This window comes from Myotis nattereri, assembly GCF_964212035.1.
Source record: "Myotis nattereri genome assembly, chromosome: 18".
NCBI classification, from domain to species: Eukaryota; Metazoa; Chordata; class Mammalia; order Chiroptera; family Vespertilionidae; genus Myotis; species Myotis nattereri.
The window spans coordinates 7319233-7338496 of record NC_138093.1 but is presented as its reverse complement, the minus strand read 5'-3'; the positions used below and the strand labels follow the sequence as shown (position 1 = coordinate 7338496).

The 19264-nt window shown below is 37.0% G+C and overlaps 1 protein-coding gene and 1 pseudogene across 4 annotated transcripts in view; both read left to right on the top strand.

The window, feature by feature from the left end:
- ST7L (suppression of tumorigenicity 7 like) overlaps positions 1-19264 on the top strand; it is a 144646-nt gene that overhangs the window by 13857 nt on the left and 111525 nt on the right. For all 3 annotated transcript variants that reach the window (XR_013997112.1, XM_081111772.1, XM_081111771.1), the window contains 4 exons: positions 6324-6402; positions 11092-11246; positions 12936-13033; positions 13282-13396. Coding sequence is in view for 2 of the 3 variants with exons in the window: in XM_081111772.1 (XP_080967898.1) it covers positions 6324-6402; positions 11092-11246; positions 12936-13033; positions 13282-13396 (447 nt within the window). In the remaining variant the exon portion in view is untranslated. The remainder of the gene's footprint in view (positions 1-6323; positions 6403-11091; positions 11247-12935; positions 13034-13281; positions 13397-19264) is intronic.
- LOC308534649 (high mobility group protein B1-like) lies at positions 2292-4744 on the top strand (annotated as a pseudogene). The gene is made up of 2 exons: positions 2292-2317; positions 4153-4744. The product of its transcript is annotated as a high mobility group protein B1-like (transcript).

Sequence of the window (19264 nt, the reverse complement as noted above, 5' to 3'; positions counted from 1 at the left end):
TGATCTGGGACACCCTTCAGGACAAACCAGCCGGCCCACACATGTGCACCAGGCCTCTATCCTATATAGTAAAAGGGTAATATGAAAACTGACCCTAACAGCAGAAGGACTGGGAATGACTGGTCACTATGACACACACTGACCACCAGGGGGCAGACGCTCAATGCAGGAGCTGCCCTCTGGTGGTCAGGGCACTCACATGGGAGGAGCTCTACTCAGCCACAAGCCAGGCTGCCAGTACAGTGGTGGTGATGGGAGCCTCTCCTGCCTCCTCAGCAGCGCTAAGGATGTCCAACTGCAGTTTAGGCCTGCTCCCCGCTGGCAAGTGGACATCCCCTGAGGGCTGCCCAGCTGCCAGAGGGATGTCTGATTGCCAGTTTAGGCCCAATCCCCCGGGGAGCGGGCCTAAGCCAGCACGTGGTCATCCCCTGAGGGGTCCCAGACTGCGAGAGGGCACAGGCCGGGCTGAGGGACTCCCCCTCCCCCCTGAGTGCACAAATTTTTGTGCACCGGGCCGCTAGTCTATAATAATAAAAGCATGATATGCTAATTAGACTGGACGTCCTTCCGGAGGAAGCCAAGGCTGCCATGGAAGCCCGAGTCCTGGGTGCCGGAGGGAAGCCAGTGCTGGCAGCTGGGGAAACGAAGGCCTACTCTTGCATGAATTTTGTGTATCAGGCCTCTAGTTAAATGATAAAGCTAGGTTTCAAATTCAAGTCTGGCTCTTAACCACTAAACTACTGCCACATTGCCACTATTACTCATCACATCGACAGGCAGAAAAAGATCACCAATAAGGAGGGTCTGAAAAATAGCCAATTTTCCAGCATTCAAGTGAGTTCATTGTGATATCTCTTTGCTGGATTAAATATACTAAGGATGGGTGGTAGCAGGAAACCCTAGGATATTCGGTATTCTTACATTAAAGGGTTTAATTGTAAATAGTTGAAAAAGCAATTGCTTTATGTTTATATGCTTAATGTTTACATTAATGGCAAAAGTGTAGCAACCATGGATGTCCACTAAAGCTGTCGTCCAAAAAAAATTTTTGTTTACATACCTCCTAAGAGAATTTTGAAAAACGATGTATCCCTTTTCACTTAAAAGAAAAATCCACCAAAGGGTGTTTTTAGAGAGAGGAAGAATAAGACAGAGACAGACAGAGAAAGAAACATCCAGGTCAATCGGTTATCTCCTGTAGGGCATGGGATCCAACCTGAAACCTAGGTATATGCCCTGACTGGAAACCTAAAACCTTTAGTTGTATGGGATGATGCTTCAATGAACTGGGCCACCTGGCCAGGGCTCCCTTCACATATTTTTAAGTTGATATCATAAGGTTAAGTAATTGCAAAGAATATGGTTTTTGACGTATTATAAATATAAAAATTTGAAAATAAAACTAGAATACCCTATATTTGAATGTAATTCAAGAATGTAATGACTTGATACATACCATTATCTGTTGAAAAATACATGAAGAAATACCCTTTAACAGTAGTAGATTTTATATGTCCTTTATGTTCTGGAATTTATATCCATCCCAAGCTTTATATGATTTTAATATGATTATTTTATGTTTGAGAGTCTTTTATCACATATATGAGTTTTCCACAATAAATTTTTAGTATAAATAAAAAAATTAATTTTCTTTGACCATAAGGCTCTAAATGGTATTGTGTCCTTTAATTATATTTTTGTCAAATCCTTGGAGCTCCGTATTTGGCTCTTTCAACTTTGGAAAATGCCCTCCATATAACCTAATTGGCTGGCTGAGTTTTCATTGTCAATCCTACTAACCAAATCAGACTTATTTTCTGACAAAGTCTGACTTCATTTGTCAATTCAGATAAACATATTAACATGCATCCCATGATAGCCACTCTCTTCTGAATTCAGATTATAAGATAGAAAGATAGTGTCTCAGAGTCTTGTAGCTTTGCCTAGACCTTATCTCGGCCAAAATAAGATTCCACTGCCTTTATTATTTCTTATTAATGCCCTCTTGGCCTTATTGTGAGGGGACCTTCCTGTAGGAGAATGCATTCTTTGATAGTAAGGGGAGTGGGATGCTGATAAATGGAACTGGTAAACATTATCACTCCCTCCCTACTCTACTATATACTTGAATTCAGTGTATCCAAGGGCCAGAATAATGATGAGCTTCACTGTTAAAAAAATAAGTTAAAGGTGGAAACCCTATTATAGGTTCCTTGATTAAAAATGGCTACTCCCAAACCTGAACTTTAAATTGTCCCTTTGGCACCTGAAGATTTTTATACTGTAGAGCAATGCACCTTGGGAAGATTCAGGATAGGTGAGAAGTAAGACTTACTTTTACAAAGTAGGAGAAAGGAATATATCTTTTGGGGAGTGAGAAAGCGGATGTTGGGTAGGAATGGAAAACCTGCATGATGCGTAAACCAATCAGAGGAACATTCTTCAGGTAGATTAGTTACAGGAAAGAATCATATAAAGTTAAGGCTTTAGAAACTGGTTCTCTTAAAACCATGCATCTTGTTTTGGTCCTTGCACTTTGGTCCTCATGTACTCCTAGAGGTACACATAATCCCAGCTAAAGACCAAAATCAAGGACAGGCTTTACCTGTGAATGCTAATCCAGAAATGGACTGTTGGTTCCATATTGATCTTTTCAGACAAATGTGTATATGTGTGATATGATAAATTTCTCTTGAATATTGTCATCAGAAATTACTACATTAGTAGATTTTGTTCTCATCCTGTTGATTTATCTAAAACAGAGAACAAACATATCCTCAAGGCCAGCCAGTAGTGATTTTGGATAATTCATTTTCATGCTATTTTTTTTTTCAACATTTAAAAACTAGGAGACAACATTAAAATTCAGATTTACACTTTAGAAATTTGGAAAATATGGCATACTTGGACCTACATTTCTACTTGGCATTAATCAATTAGACCTGAGCTGTAATTCTTCTTTAGACAGTGTATATGTTTTTAGTTCATTCATTTATGTTTTTTGCCTAGTCTTTGTAGGCATTAATATTTGTGATTCCTGATCTTGAGATAAATGCTAGTGTCTTTTCTGTTTATTAGCATGTTAGAATATTATTTAAATTGAAAATAAATAAATTTGATTGACTTGCTAACTGCTTGTGTTATTTTTAAGCATATTGAGAGCTCTTAAAGTGGACAGGTGAATACTAAATCAGCATTTTGCTTTAAATTATTCCTTAACCTTTTCTTAGAAGGAAATACATATTTTTCTTCCTTTACTTTATTTCCCCTTTGACTTAGAACTGCATTGGTTGAGAAGAATAATATTGAGAGGCTGGATAGTGCAGTTGAAAACAAAAGAATAAGAAAAAATGCTTAAAGCTGGATTTGATGACCTTACTAGAAATAAAAGACATGTAAATGCAAATGAGATCATTTTCATGTATTAATAAAGACTGATATTATTCAGTGTTGGTAAGGAAGTAGGGAAACAATCACTCTTCTGCACTGCCTGAAATAATGTAAATTAATGCAATTTTATTGAGAGGAATTTTGGAGTATAAATTCAGAATCTTTTAAAAATGCATACATTTTAACCAACCATTCCACTTCTTGGCCAGGTATACAAAGGTAGATATTGAAATGTGTTTTCACAATATTTCTGTTTAGTAAAAAAACTAGAGGCCTGGTGCAAAAAATTGGATGTAATCTAATTGTCCATTAAAAGAGAATTGGTTAAATAAATTGAGATATATTCTTAATATATTAGAATACCAAACCATTTAAAATGTTGGTAAAGAGCGCCATCACAGTATATTGAGCTCCATAGAGACAGTGTCAGGGCGGGTGCGGGCACTTGGCGACTGTGTGCTCCCTGAGGAAAAGTAATTAAACATGGGCAGTTCCTGGCCCGTGTGGCTCAGTTGGTTGGAGCATTGTCCTGTACACCCAAAGGTAGGGGTTTGATTCCCAGTCAGGACACATAGCCTGGTTGCGGGTTTGATCCCCAGTTGGGGTGCATGTGGGAGGCAGCCAGTTGATGTTTCTCTCTCATCTCTCTCTCTCTTCCTCTCTCCTTTCTCTCCCCCTCCTTCTCTTCGCTCTCTCTTTCTCTCTCTCTCTCCCTCTCTCTAAATCAATTAAAAAAAATTTTTTTGAAAATGGGCAAGGGAGATCTAAGAAGCCAAGAGACAAAATGTCTTCGTATGCCTTCTTTGTGCAAACCTGCCAGGAAGAGCACAAGGAGGAAGTGCCCAAGTACTTCAGTCAACTTCTTAGAGTTTTCTAAGAAGTGCTCAGAGAGGTGGAAGACCATGTCGGCTGAAGAGAAAGGAAAATTTGAAGACATGGCAAAGGTGGACAAGGCCTATTATGAAAGAGAAATGAAAACTTATATATCCTTTCTAAAGGGGAAACAAAAAGGAAATTCAAGGACCCCAATGCACCCAAGAGGCCTCCTTCAGCCTTTTTCTTGTTTGTTCTGAGTATCGCTCCAAAATCAAAGGAGAGCATCCTGGCCTGTTCATTGGTGATGTTGCAAAGAAGCTGGGGATATGAAATCACACTGCTGCAGAGGACAGGCAGCCTTATGAAAGAAGGCTGCTAAGCTGAAGGAGAACTACAAGAAGGGTATCACTGCATATTGAGCTAGAGAAGAGCCTGATGAGGCAAAAAAGGGAGTTGTTAAGCCTGAAAAAGGAAAAAGCAAGAAAACGAAGATGAGGAGGAGGAGGAGGAGGAGGAAGAAGAGGATGATGCTAAATAAGTTGGTTCTAGCGTAGTTTTCTTTTCTTGTCTTTAAAGCATTTAACCCGCCTCCCATACACAAATCACTCCTTCTGAAGAAAAAAATTGAAATGTAAGGCTGTGTAAGATTTGTGCCCTTTTTTTTGTATAGTTAACACACTACCAAATGTGTTTTTAGACAGTCCTGTCCTGGTGATATTCTCGGTAACCACTAACCTTGCTTGGTACAGTATGGAGGTGTAAATTGCCATGGAAATTTAAAGCAGGTTCTTGTTGGTGCACAGCACGAATTATATATGGGGATGGTAATTTTTTCACCATCAGTTGTCTCTGATGCAATTTATATGAAATAATTCTTGTTCTGTTAACTGAATACCATTCTGTAATTGCAAAAAAGTTGCAGCTGTTTTGTTGACATTCTGAATGCTTCTAAATAAATACATTTTTAAATTTAAAAATAAAATATTGGTAAAGATTCACAAAATTTGACTTGTATCATGTAACTTATAGAAGTGAACCCACCATCAAAAATGGCAAATCTAATATTACATTTAATTTTGTGTTGTATTTTAATGTTTCAGTAAAATGCTATTTACCTGGTTATTATCAGATGGGTGCTGATGTGCATCAGTTTGTCAAGTTGAGGAAGCTTTAGCTGTCAGCTAGCTGGTGACATGTTTGATATTAGAAATGTATTTTTGTTACGCAAGTAGAATATACTGTCTTATTTTCCAAGCCAAGACTAATATTTTGTTTCCAAAGGAAAACTCACACATTTTCCACATTATTCTTTCTGGACAGTTGTGGGTTTTATTCCAAAAACAACATTTATAGATTCTCTATTTTTCTTATCAACCTTGAAATAGGCCAGATAGTTTCATGAATCTACTTTATTTGTTTAATTTTTAAGAAACTTTACTTAGTGTGAAATTTTCGTTTGGTTCTGTAAATGATAGCTGATATTGTTATTTCAGAGAGATTCTAATTCAGGCTTTTGTTGAGTCTTTGTAGAAACTGACATTTTCCTTAAATGCACTATATTCTAAATTAATCCCCCCCTTTGAATACAAAATGTAAATTCAGACATTCTTCCTAGATTGAATCATTGATTAGACAAAGACTTTATTTTTAACTGTTTTATATATTTCTAGCAGTTCCAAAGAACCTTTTCAAAATGATAAAGAGCTAGAATATTTCATATTGATTATATGTCACTCAAACTCAATTTTTATATGCATATAGTATGTAAATGTTCATGTATAATGATGTGATTAATTTGATTAAATACCTTATGTGTTGTTATTAGCTTAACAATGTTAATCAGCTTAACAATAACCCACAACCGTCGGACCAACTATGTGTTGTTATTAAAATAGACCAGAAAAACAGTATATTTCTTTTTATTATATGTGAAACTTCCAAATTTAATATAAATTCTCATAAGGTTAATGTGAGCTAGCACCCCAATTTCTTGTTTCTTACATTTAAGAACATGTTATTTAAGTCTTTGTTTACTCTCCTAGCTCATTCTTCATATGTTTTGCATAAGATTATTTATGTGTACATCTCATCTACTTTTTGAAATATTTTTCCTACAGTTATGCAGAAGGCATGGAGGGAAAGAAATCCTTTATCTCGAATTAAAGCAGCCTACCAAGCTTTAGAATTAAACAATGAGTAAGTTTGAAATATATGGAAAATAAATTTGTTTTGAAGGAAACCCAGGCAAATGATTTAATGTTTCCTTTTGTCTGTTTCTTAGATATTTGGAGTCATTAGCAATCCCCTTTCTCTTTTTGCATACTAGAGACAAAATTTGTCATGTTCACCGATATGTATTTTGCTTCCGAAAGTAAACTTATCTATGCATTGAATAGAAATTATGATAGAAATACTTTTTAAAATAGAGAGTGCTGATCTAATTGGTGATAATACTTGATATTAAAGAGTACTAAAATACTATGCTACTTGTTTTAATTTTCTTTTTCATTTAAATCATTCATTTAAAGCATTCATTCAGCCCTGCGAACTTTAGTTACTAATGGGATGGGAGGCATGAGATGGGGATTCAAGATAAGTAAAATGTAGCTCTAACTTAATTTTTTTCATGTTAACAAGCATTTTTTATAGCTCTTTGTATAAACTTTATATTTTGAAAAGACAAAATGTAAAATCAGAAGTCAACTTAATATTTAAATGAGACAGATCAATGTGTATTAATCTAATACTAAAATATGGCCCCAGTTGGGATTAATCAGGGTATACTTCCTGAATAATGTGAAATTAGCATTGTCCCCTGTGTTCCTCCTCCTTCCCTCTCTCCCCAGATATATTATCCTTATTAAGAAGAGCTTCCCAAAGCAGAAGAAAAATGGTAGTATAGGGAATTCCAAAAGCAGTAAATCAACTTTATTGAAACTCTGGAAACGAATCAAAACTTTATAGCAACTTGGAGAATGCTTAATAAATTAAAAAAAAAAAAACAGTTGAATTTCTGTAAGAGAGCTTTGTAATGTTTTAAATTACACTGGCCCCATCCCCTACTCCCTAGTTCAGTGGCACACGTGGAAACAACAGTCCAAATCCTGGTAATAGGTTCCTACTTCCAGAAGAAGTAGAATGGACCTAGTTCTCAAAGAATTGTGGTTGTTTATTTGAAGGACCAGCCCAAGGGACTTGCCTTTCTTTAGGATAATTTGGAACTCACCCCCTACTGACACAACTACATTGGGGGGAGGGGCATTTGTTAAAACATTTAAAGGCAAATACACTAGTTCCTGCTGCCTGGGGCAAGGGATAATTGGGGCAAAAAATAGACAAATCAAAGCTTTGGAGGAAAGCTGGGGAATGAGATACTTTGGAAATAGAGATTTAGAAAAGCTACCACATATTCCTGAAAATCTCAAAGGCTGCACACCTGCCCAAGGTACATGCTTAAGAAGACCCTAAGCTCCCATGTTTGTCTAATTCTCAGCTTCTGTACAAACAGAAAGTGAAGGCTAAGGCAGAGTTATAAACTGGCTGATTGAATGTTGAAGGTGTGCCCCAACACATACACACACAAACACACACAAAGCCATCTGCAAAGACTTGTTTTTGGTTCCAGGTGTTTAAGGCAATCTTTACCAAATTTACTGGCTGCCCAGTAAGCTGAAGGAGTACTGCCATCTTAACCATATTGGTCACACATGATAGAGAATACGTACTTTACAAAATAAGTCAGAAAGTCACTAAACAAACAACTACAATAAGCAGTAACAACAAACTTTGGGGAGGAGAAGAAATCTGATTTTTAGAGTTTCCAGATTATAATATTAAAAATTCCCAGTTTTCAAGAACAAATTACAAGACATGCAAAAGAAACAAAATATGCCCCATACACAGAAAAGAAAGGAAATGAATAGAAATTGTCCTTGAGGAAGCCCAGACTTTGTACTTTCTAGACAGAGTCTTTAAATAAACTTTTATTTTTTAAAATGTGTTTTTAATTGATTTTAGAGAGAGACGTAGAAAGAGAGAGAAACATTGATGTGAGAAACACCAATCGATTGCCTTCCACATACATCCTAACTGGAGATTAAACCACAACTTGTATATGTGCCCTGACAATCAGACTGGCATCTTTACAGTGCATAGGGGAATGCTCAGCTGATGGAGCCACACCAGCCAGGTCTAAATCAACTATTTTAAACATGCTCAAAAAGGTAAAGGAAGCCATGTACAAAGAATTAAAGGAAAATAGGAGAATTATGTCTCATTAAAAAGTAGGTAGAAAGAGATAGAAATAAGTAAAAGGAACTAAATAGAAATTCTAGAGTTGAAAAATATCACCAAAATGAAAATTTTTCTATATGAATACAGCAACAGATTTGAGCAGGCAGAAAAAATCAGTAAACTGAATTTAGATCAATTAAGATTACCTAGTCTGAGGAGAAATAAAAATAAAGGAATGAAGAAAATGAACAGAACCTAAGAAACCTTTGGTACACTATTGAGCATACCGATCTATCACTATTCACAGATGACATAATACATGCAGGATATTGTAAAGAATATACACACACACATACACACAAATTATCAGAGCTAATAAATGACATCAACAAAGTTGCAAGAGACAAGATCAACACATAAAAATAAGTTGTATTTCTATACACTAGCAATGAACTATCTGAAAAGGAAAATAAGAAAACAATTCCATTTACAATAGCATAAGAAATATTAAAATACTTAAGACCTTTAGCTCAGCTGATGTGGCTCAGTAGTTGAGAATGGACCTATAAACCAGGAGGTCATGGTTTCATTCCCAGTCAGCGCACATGTCAGGGTTGCAGCCTCAATCCTCAGTGGGGGGCAGCCGATCAGTGATTCTCATCATTGATGTTTCTATCTCTCTCTCTCCCTCTCCCTTCCTCTCTGAAATCAATTAAAAAAAAAAAAAAAGAGTAAGTTTAACCAAGGAGGTAGAAGACTTGTACACTAAAAACTAAAAAGTATTGTTGAAAGAAGTTAAAGAAGACCTAAATAAATGGAAAGACATCCCATGTTCATGGATTGAAGACTTAATATTGTTAAGATGGCAGTACTCCTCCAGTTGATCTACAAATTCAATGTAATTTCAATCAAAATGTCAATTGCTATTTTTTGCAGAAAGGACAAGCTGATTATAAAATTCACTTAGAATTGCAAGAGATCTCAAATAGCCAAAACATTCTTGTAAAAGAAGAATAAAGTTAGAGGACTTACTTCCTGATTTCAAAACTTACTATGAAGCTAAAATAATTAATTCATAAGGATAGACAGATTAATTTAATCCAATGTAATGAAAAAGTCTCTGTTGATTAGTGAAATTATTATATGCTTCAAATTAAGGTATTAGTTGAAGGATGCTGAAATGGTATGATTTGCATTTTCCAAATGAAAGATCTGTCTTGTCCCCAATGAAAAAGATTTTTAAAAAATATGTTTTAATTGATTTTAGAGAGAGAGGAAGGGAGAGGGAGAGAGAGAGAAACATCAATAGATTGATCAATTGGCTGCTTTCTGCATGCCCCTTACTGGGGATCAAGCCCACAACCTGGGCATGTGCCCTGACCTGGAATCAAACCCATGACTTCTTGGTGCATGGGATGATGCTCAACCAAATGAGCCATACCAGGCAGGGCTTGTCTCCAATTTTTTGTTGCTATCTTGCCATCACTTTTGTTCCATGCTCACCTTGTACTTTTATTAATAATTTCTCCCCTATTGTAATGCAAATCATATATGTAACATTAAATTTTCTGGTAGCCACATTTAAGAAGTAAAAAAATATATGCAGTTAACTTGAATAATACATTTTATTTAGCTACATTCAACATATTAATATGTTTTAAAATATATTCAACATTAAAAATAAATTGTTAATGAAGTATTTTATATTCTTTTAAGTCTTCAAAATTCAGTGTGCGTTTTACACTGACATACACTGACTGGTGTGCATCTCAGTTTCCACTAGACACATTTCAAGTGCTCAGTAACTACATGAGGCCAGTGACCACAATACTGGACAATCTATGCTTGGATAATCAGAACTAGGACGTCTCTATAAGAGAAATGAACTAGTTATTTCTGGGAATAGAAAAGAAACTTTCTGTTTCTCTTTCTTTTTGTCCCCAAACAAGTTATTTTATTAGCCAACTTTTGACTTAAAGGTTATAAAGAGGAATCTGTGTTTTGGTGGGGTGAAGAAAAGGGAAACTTGGAGTCAGCATGGGTGTGACAGGTGAGAGGAGGACTGTAGGAGGAAAGGGATGTTGCAGTGCCATTGTTGATAAGGCCAAGAGAGGATGGGGCAGCACAAAGAGGAAATATCAGTGTACGTAGTGAAAAAAGTCTAGCCCTGGAATATGTTTCCGAGTCGAATTGGAAAGGTGCCTAATTGGCTATGTGATATTCTTGTCAAACATCACACTTTCCTATACCTCCGTTATCCATTTGATGGATATTACAAAGTACATAGTGACTAAGAGCAGGCATGACCACTAGAGTACATAGTCCCTTGAATAACTGTTAGATAATTCTTTATATATCTTCTTTTCTCCCCTCTTCCACAAAAGGAAAATACAGGATAACATCAGAATGAATATAGAAGTAAAAGAAAGTAAAGGGAGGGAAAGAAAGGTAGGAAAGGAAAAAATGTGCAATTAAGACTATACCAGTATGCCCCTAATAAATTAAAATATTGATGGAAGTTGTTTTTATTCTTCAAGAGATGGAAAATGTAGGGAAAGGCAGGGAAATATAACAAAGAACAAAGGGACATACCCAAGAGATATACTTGCTTTACTGTATTACTTAAAATTGTCTTGCTTGCTTTCTCCATAGCTGTGCCTCTGCATATATTCTACTGGCTGAGGAAGAAGCAACAACTATTGTTGATGTTGAAAAGTTATTTAAGCAGGCACTCAAGGCAGGAGAAACGATTTATAGGCGATCGCAGCAGTGTCAGCACCAAAGTCCTCAGCATGAAGCCCAACTGAGTAAGCAAATTAGAACGAATTTTTACCTGTTTTTTTACTTCCTGCAATTGGCTCTTTTATGTTTAAAACACAAAACAACAATAATAAACTTAATACTTAGAGGTAGCTACTTTTCCTAAGTGATAATCTATTCATAATATCTTTAGAAAGACTAAAGTACATACTGGCTAGAGAATGCTTGTGGAAGGAAACAGATCTGCTCTTGTTATTGAGAGATGTGCTGCTCTAAGACTTAATAATAATTTGTTTCATGTGAGAATTGGGCTGGTCATTGGAGAACACAACTTAGAACCACGAGAGCCTTCTAGTAATGACAAGCAGCTATTACCTTTATCCTTACCTTACCCCAAGCAATCTTAGGGGGACATCAATTGGTTTGCTCTTCAGACTATATGTATCTCTATATAGTGCCAGGGAGTGGCCCCTTTAGCACAAAAACCAGCCATACTTGGCATGGATTCTTTCTGTGGTTGATTTTTCTCTGTTGTGTTTGAGATCTTATGAGCCATAGCAACTGAGGTCCTTTCTTCCTCCTTACAGAGATGCTCTCCCAATTATGATTGAGACACTTTTACCAAAGATGTTAGAATCCGTAGTACTGCTGCTTCCTGCTTTTTTTGTGTGTCCAGAGAGTTTTAGTTTCATGATTTTGGCAGATAGTGGGCCATAAATTGACATATGTTTACATAATGCATTATCTGCTAGCAGTTAAGTTCTAAATCTTTTATTTGTGGAAATTAAAATTTGGTTTACGTTTTCTCTCTAACTAAATATTGATGTATACAGTATGTTTCATTAATGCTTGTTATAAAACACAACTGTGAGAATATATGATTTTGCAGTCTGGAACTAATGAAACTGCATTTATAAAAAAAAGGTAAGCTGTTTGTCCTTATATCATCTCAAATATGGTTGAGATAGTTATAGAACTGTTAATTTGCTCTTTCTATAAGTAGTTTTATAGTTTATTAGTTACTATCTATTGGGCAAAAGTTTGCACTAGCCATGGGAATTTTGTCTTTAAAATCTTTATTCAGTCCTAACTGGTTTGGCTCAGTGGATAGAGCATCAGCCTGCAGACTCAAGGGTCCCAGGTTCAATTCCGGTCAAGGACATGTACCTTGGTTGTTGGCACATCCCCAGTGGGGGGCGTGCAGGAGGCAGCTAATCGATGTTTCTCTCTAGTCGATGTTTCTAACTCTCTATCCCTCTCCCTTCCTCTCTGTAAAAAATCAATAAAATATATTTTTAAAAAAATTTTATTCAGTTAAAACAATAAATAATGTTAAAATAATAGATTGTTTATGCAGAAACGTAAAATAATAGGGTAATGTTACTTCTCCCTATTGTATGTGTTTCTTTTATATTAATATTAACATGCATTTGTCAAGTATACACAGATTACTTTCTATATTCTCAGGTTACCTATTGGTAGAGGTAAAAGTAATTCAATATATACATATTATGCTTTTAATATAAAAAACTTCAAACATATACACAAATAGAGCAGTATAATGAACCCACATTTAATGTTCATCACCCAAATACAATAATCATTAATATTTTTCCATTCTGACACATTTAATTTTAATTAAAGTTGCCAGAGTAAGTAAATGAAATTAATGGATATGTTAATGAAATAGAAAATCATAATACAAAAATGATAGCTGTGTCATTTTTTTTAAATAGGGAGAGATACCAATGTACTGGCTTATATTAAAAGAAGATTGGCAATGTGTGCAAGAAAATTAGGAAGAATAAGAGAAGCAGTAAAAATAATGAGAGATGTAAGTGAATTTGATAACTGGACCTTCATATTCTTCAAAAAACTAAAAATGTGGTTTGAGTTGCCAGTTATTTTAATGTAGAATCATTGTTTTTTAATTGATAGTTTTTATGAAAAGATATTATTGCTTAAGGATAGAGTCTCCACAGTTTTGTTAAGAAACAAAAGAATTTTTATATCAGTGAGTCTGATTCAACTCCATTGAGTTCCTTTGCTGTAATTTTAATATTTTTTTCTTTTACAATATAGTTGATGAAAGAATTTCCTCCTCTTACCATGTGGAACATCCATGAAAATCTCCTAGAATCACTTTTAGAATTACAGGCCTATGCAGATGTTCAGGCAGTCCTAGCAAAATATGATGGTGAGTGATACTTGTTTTAGTTGATCACATGGTTAAAGAATTTTTTAAAATTATGTAATCATAAGTATGATTCTATTCTAGTATTTCTGTGATTTTCTTTTATCATTCTTACCAGTCAATATTTAGAATCCATGGGTGCAAGTTGCTATTAAGAATCTTCTAAGTGATTCAAATTAAAACCACAATGAGAACCATCTCACACCTGTCAGTGAAGATGGGGATGCCCTAGCCGGTTTGGCTCAGTGGATAGAGTATCGGCCTTTGGACTGAAGGGTCCCGGGTTCAGTTCCAGCCAAGGGCACTTGCCTGGGTTGTGGGCTCGATCCCCAGTGGGGGGTGTGCAGGAGGCAGCCAATCAATGATTCTCTCTCATCATTGATGTTTCTGTCTCTCTCTCCCTCTTCCTTTCTCTCTGAAATCAATAAAGAAACATATTAAAAAAAAAAAAAGATGTGGTGAAAAGGGAACCCTTATGCACTGTTGGTGGGAATGCAGATTGGTGCAGCCACTATGGAAAACAGTATGGAGACTATTCAAAAAATTAAAAATGGAACTGCCTTGCCCGGCTGGTGTAGCTCAGCGGGTGAGTGTGGAGCTAGGAGCCAAGAGACCACGGGTTCCATTCTTGGTCAGGGCACATGCCCAGGTTGCAGGCTTCATCCCCTGTGGGGGGCCTACAGGAGGCAGGTGATCGATGATGTTTCTCTCTTATCAGTGTTTCTATCTCTCTATCCCTCTCCCTTTCTCTCTCTCTAAATCAATAAAATATATATTTTTAAAAAATGGAACTGCCTTATGATCCAGCGATTACACTTCTGGATGTATATCCAAAGAAACCAGAACACTAATTTGAAAAAATATATGCATCCCTGTGGTCATTGCTGTGTTATTTACAATAGCCAAGATTTGGAAGCATCTCAAGTGCCATTTAATAGATGAGTAGATAAAAAAAGCTGTGGTACATATATACAATAAACGATTACTCGACTATAAAAAAGAATGAAATCTTACCATTTGCGACAGTACAGATGGACCTAGAATGTTATGTTTAGAGAAGTCAGTCAGTAAAGACAAATACATTATGATTTCACTTATATATGGAATCTAAAGAACAAAATAAATGAACAAACAAAATTGAAACAGGACTCATAGATACAGAATATAGATCGGTGGTTGCTGAGTGAAAAAGGTGAAGGGATTAAGAAGTACTAATTGGCGCTACTTCACAAAATAGTCATGGGGATGCAAAGTATAGCATAGGAAATGTCATTTCAATTGTAATAACTATGCATGGTGCCAAATGGGTACTGGAAATATTGGGGGGATCACTTTGTAAAGTATATGGTTATTGTCTAACCATTATGCTATACACCTGAAACTAATACAAAATTCTTTAAAAAGTCTTTCAAAGATTTTGGGAATATCATGCTAAGTAAAATAAGTCAGACAGAAAAACTCAAGAACCATATGATTTTACTCATGTGGGATATAAAAGTAAAAGTAACAAATGGCCCTAACCGGTTTGGCTCAGTGGATGGAGCATCGGCCTGCGGACTCAAGGGTCCCGGGTTCAATTCCGGTCAAGGGCATGTACCTTGGTTGCAGGCACATCCCCAGTGGGGAGTGTGCAGGAGGCAGCTGATCGATGTTTTCTCTCTCATCGATGTTTCTAACTCTCTATCCCTCTCCCTTCCTCTCTGTAAAAAATCAATGAAGTATATTTAAAAAAAAAAAAAAGTAACAAATGAACAAACAAGACAAAAAAACACACACAAAAAAATCGTAGATGTAGACAGTAGTGTGGTGGTTACCAGAGGGAAAAAGGAGGCGGGGGAGGTAGCCAAGGAAAAAGGATGTCAAATCTATGGTGATGGAAGGAGATTTGACTTTGGGTGGTAAACACATAGTACAATATACTGGTGATGTGTTATAGAATTGTACACGCTAAACCTATATAATTTTATTAACCAATGTCACTCCAATAAATTTGATAAATAATTTTTAAAAAAGAATCTTCCTTATCAGGAATTTTGCAAGCAAAGGCCTGTAAGGAGGAACTTTTCTTCTGTCAATATTTGTTTGCTGAGTACCTACTGTGAGTGAGGCACTTGGCATACAGTAGTGAACAAAAGGACATGGACTTAGCTCACGTACGATTTACAGTTTAGTGGAACAGACAGACAGATGAATAGTAATTATATTGAAACATGATGTGTTAGCTGAGATAATTGGAAAAGTATGAGGTGCTGTGCACAAAGGACGGTACCTCATTTGTTTGGGAGTGTCAGGGAAGGCTAACAGAAGTTGCTTAGTAATATGTATGTATAGGAGTAATTCAGAATAACATTTTACAATGCTTTTTAGTTACAAAGCATGATTTATCTTATTTGATATTTATAATAATCTTGTGATGTGGTAGGACAAGAATTTTTACTATCTCCAGTTAGTAAAATGAAAACTGGAGTTGAAGGTTAAGTAATTGGGTAAGGTCTCCCAGCCAGGAAGTGGCAAGCCTGAACTTAAATCCAGGTATTCCATTTCTTTGTACTAGTCTTCTAATAGTGAGAAGTCAATATAATGCCTATTTTTATTATCCTATATAATAAAAGCCTAATATGCAAATTGACCGAACAGTGGAATGACTGGTCACTATGACGTGCACTTACCACCAGGGGGCAGACACTCAACGCAGGAGCTGCCCTCAGGCCCCAGGCCAGCCAAGACATGTGCCAGAGGGGGTCCCCTCCCCCATCGCCCTGCCTGTCGCCCTGTAGAGGGAGGCGACTGGCAGCGGTGGTGGTGGGAGGGCGGGGCCGACTAGTGGGTGGTGCCAGGCCGGCCAAGGCAAGTGCCAGCAGGGGCCCCCCAATCGCCCTCACCCTACAGATTGGCTCTGATCGCCAGCCAGGCCAAGGGACCCTACCCATTCATGAATTTCGGGCCTTTAGTTATACTATAACAGTGCAAATTTAACCCAAATGGAGTTGGGAGAATTTTACAAGGCATAGCGTTTCTCCTCATTCTGAGTGAGTCATCAGCTTTTAAACCCAAGCTGCATATATCCTAACTAGCACAATGCTTCTGATCATATCTTTCACTCTAAGAGGACATACTAGTTTTATTCACACTTGTCCATTTGTAAGTTCCTACCCATTAGCTTGGGAATCCTTATAACTTGGCAGGTTTGAAATGTGTTACACTTGGAAAGAGAAGTTTATTTCTTTTAAACATCTGGAATTCTTACGAAGTGCTTCAGAATACTGTGGGCTCATGGAGAAATTTATGAGAAATTCTTTCCATATGTAACTGATCAGATGCATGGCCTGCTTATGATGCTTATGATGAACAAGCTTAGGAACCAAATATAAAACAGCGGATAGGACCTGATTCATTAAATCTAAAATAAAACTCACAACTTAGATATGCTTCTGTGTTTTCAGTTATTTTTATGAGTCCCCAGTTTTTACCATTCTAGACTTATAAAGTTAAAAGCAATTTAGTTCTTTAGTTCTTCATTTGCCGGAACATCTATAAAATCGAAAACTTCAAAGGAATTCTGTGGCCTTACTCCTAATAATATTATTTTAGGCATTATTTTTTATTTTAGTTGACATACAATATTAAATTAAGTTCAGGTATATAACATATTGATTAGGCATTTATATACCTATGAGGTAATCAGCAGATAAGCCTAGTACCCATCTGACTTCATATATAATTATTATAATATTATTGACTACTAGAGGCCTGGTGTACGAATTCATGCATGGGTGGGGGCCACTGGGGGTGAGGGGATGCAGGAGGTAGGTCGGCTGGCCCCGCCCCCGATTGGGTTGGGGGGGATCGGGGGCAGGACCGGCTAGGGGGAGGGGCTGCAGGTGGTTACGGGGTTGCTGATTGGGGCCGATTGGGCTGGTTGGCCGTCGCAGTGCACGTCATAGCGACTCGTCATTCTGTCGTTCTGGTCGCTTGGCTTTTATATATATATATGGATATTTCCTATGGTGTACTTTACATCTCCAAGACTAATTTTATAACTGGCAGTTGATACTTGTTAATCCCCTTCACCTTTTCCTCTCATTTTCCCTAACCCCCTCCCATCTGGCAACCATTAGTTTGTTCTCTGTATCTATCTGGTTATTTCTGTGTTTTTTTTTTTTTGTTTTTGTTTTTGTTTTAAATATATTCCATTGATTTTTTACAGAGAGGAAGGGAGAGAGACAGAGAGTCAGAAACATCGACGAGAGAGAAACATCAATCAGCCGCCTCCTGCACATCCCCCACCGGGGATGTGCCTGCAACCCAGGCACATGCCCCTGACCGGAATCGAACCTGGGACCCCTCAGTCCGCAAGCCGACGCTCCATCCACTGAGCCAAACCGGTCTCGGCTATTTCTGTGTTTTTGTTGGTTCATTTATTTTGTTTTTTAGATTTCACATATAAGTGAAATCATATAGTATTTATCTTTCTCACTATGCCTTATTTCACTTAGGATAGTACTCTAGGTCCATCCATGTTGTAGCAAATGGCAAAATTTCTTTCTTTTTTTATGGCCAAATAATATTTTATTGTATACTAGTGGCCCGTTGCACAAAGATTCACACAATAGGCCTTCCTTCCCCTGGCTGCCAGCACTGGTTTTCCTCCAGCACCCAACCCAGGCCTTTGGTTCAGCCGCAGCAGCGAGGCTTGGCTTCTCTGTTCTGGCTGCTCCCAGGCCCTCCTTTTTTTTTTTGTCCAGCTCCTCAAGCGGAGGGGAGGGCTGGCTGGAAGCCTGGGTCGCCGAGGGCCACTCCTTGAGCAGAGTCCAGGGTGGGCTGGAAGCTTGGCTTCCTCCGTCGCTGGGAGCAACCCAGGCCTCCTGCTCGCTCCAGCTCCATGGCCACTGCCATCTTCAGTCGTCTTCACTCTTCACTTAGCGCCTGTGTATGCAAATTAATTGCGATCTTTGTTGGGTTAATTTGCATACTCATCCTGATTGGCTGGTGGGCATAGCAGAGTGACACCAATTTGCATATTTCTCTTTTATTAGTGTAGATTACTCTGTATGACATCTTTATCCATTTGTCTATTAGTGGACACTTAGGTTGCTTCCATATCTTGGCTCTTGTAAATAATGCTGCAGTGAACATAGGGGTGCATATCTTTTTGAATTAGTGTTTTGGATTTCTTTGAATAAATACCCAGAAGTTGGATTGCTGGGTCATATTGTAGCTCTATTTTTAATTTTTTGAGGAACATCCATACTGTTTTCCATAGTGGCTATCTCAGTTTACTGTCCCTCGGCTTCTTTTTTTCCACCTTCTTTCCAACATGTATTCTTTGTTGTCTTTTTGGTAATAGCCATTCTGACAGATGTGAAGTGATATATCATTGTGGTTTGATTTGCATTTTGCTGATTATTAGTGATGTTGAGCATCTTTTCATGTGTTTGTTGGCCATCAGTATGTCTTCTTTGGAGAAATGTCTACTTAAGCCCTCTTCCCATTTTTTAATCGAATTGTTTTTTTGATGTTGAGTTGTATGAGTTCTTTATATATTTTGGATATTAATCCTTTATCAGAGATATCTTTTTTAAAGACCTCTCAGTCACTAGTTTGCTTTTTTGTTTTGTAGGTGGTTTCCTTTGTGGTACAAAAGCCTTTTAGTTTGATGTAGTCTCATTTGTCTACTTTTGCTTTTATTATCTTTGCCCTCAGAGATATATTTAAAAAAATATTGGTAAGTCCATTGTCAAAGAGTTTATTGGCTATGTTTCCTTCTAAGAGTTTTATGGTTTTAGGTCTTTAATCAATTTTGAGTTTATTTTTGTATATGGTATAAGAAAGTAGTCTGGTTTCATTTTATTGCATGTATTTACCTAGTTT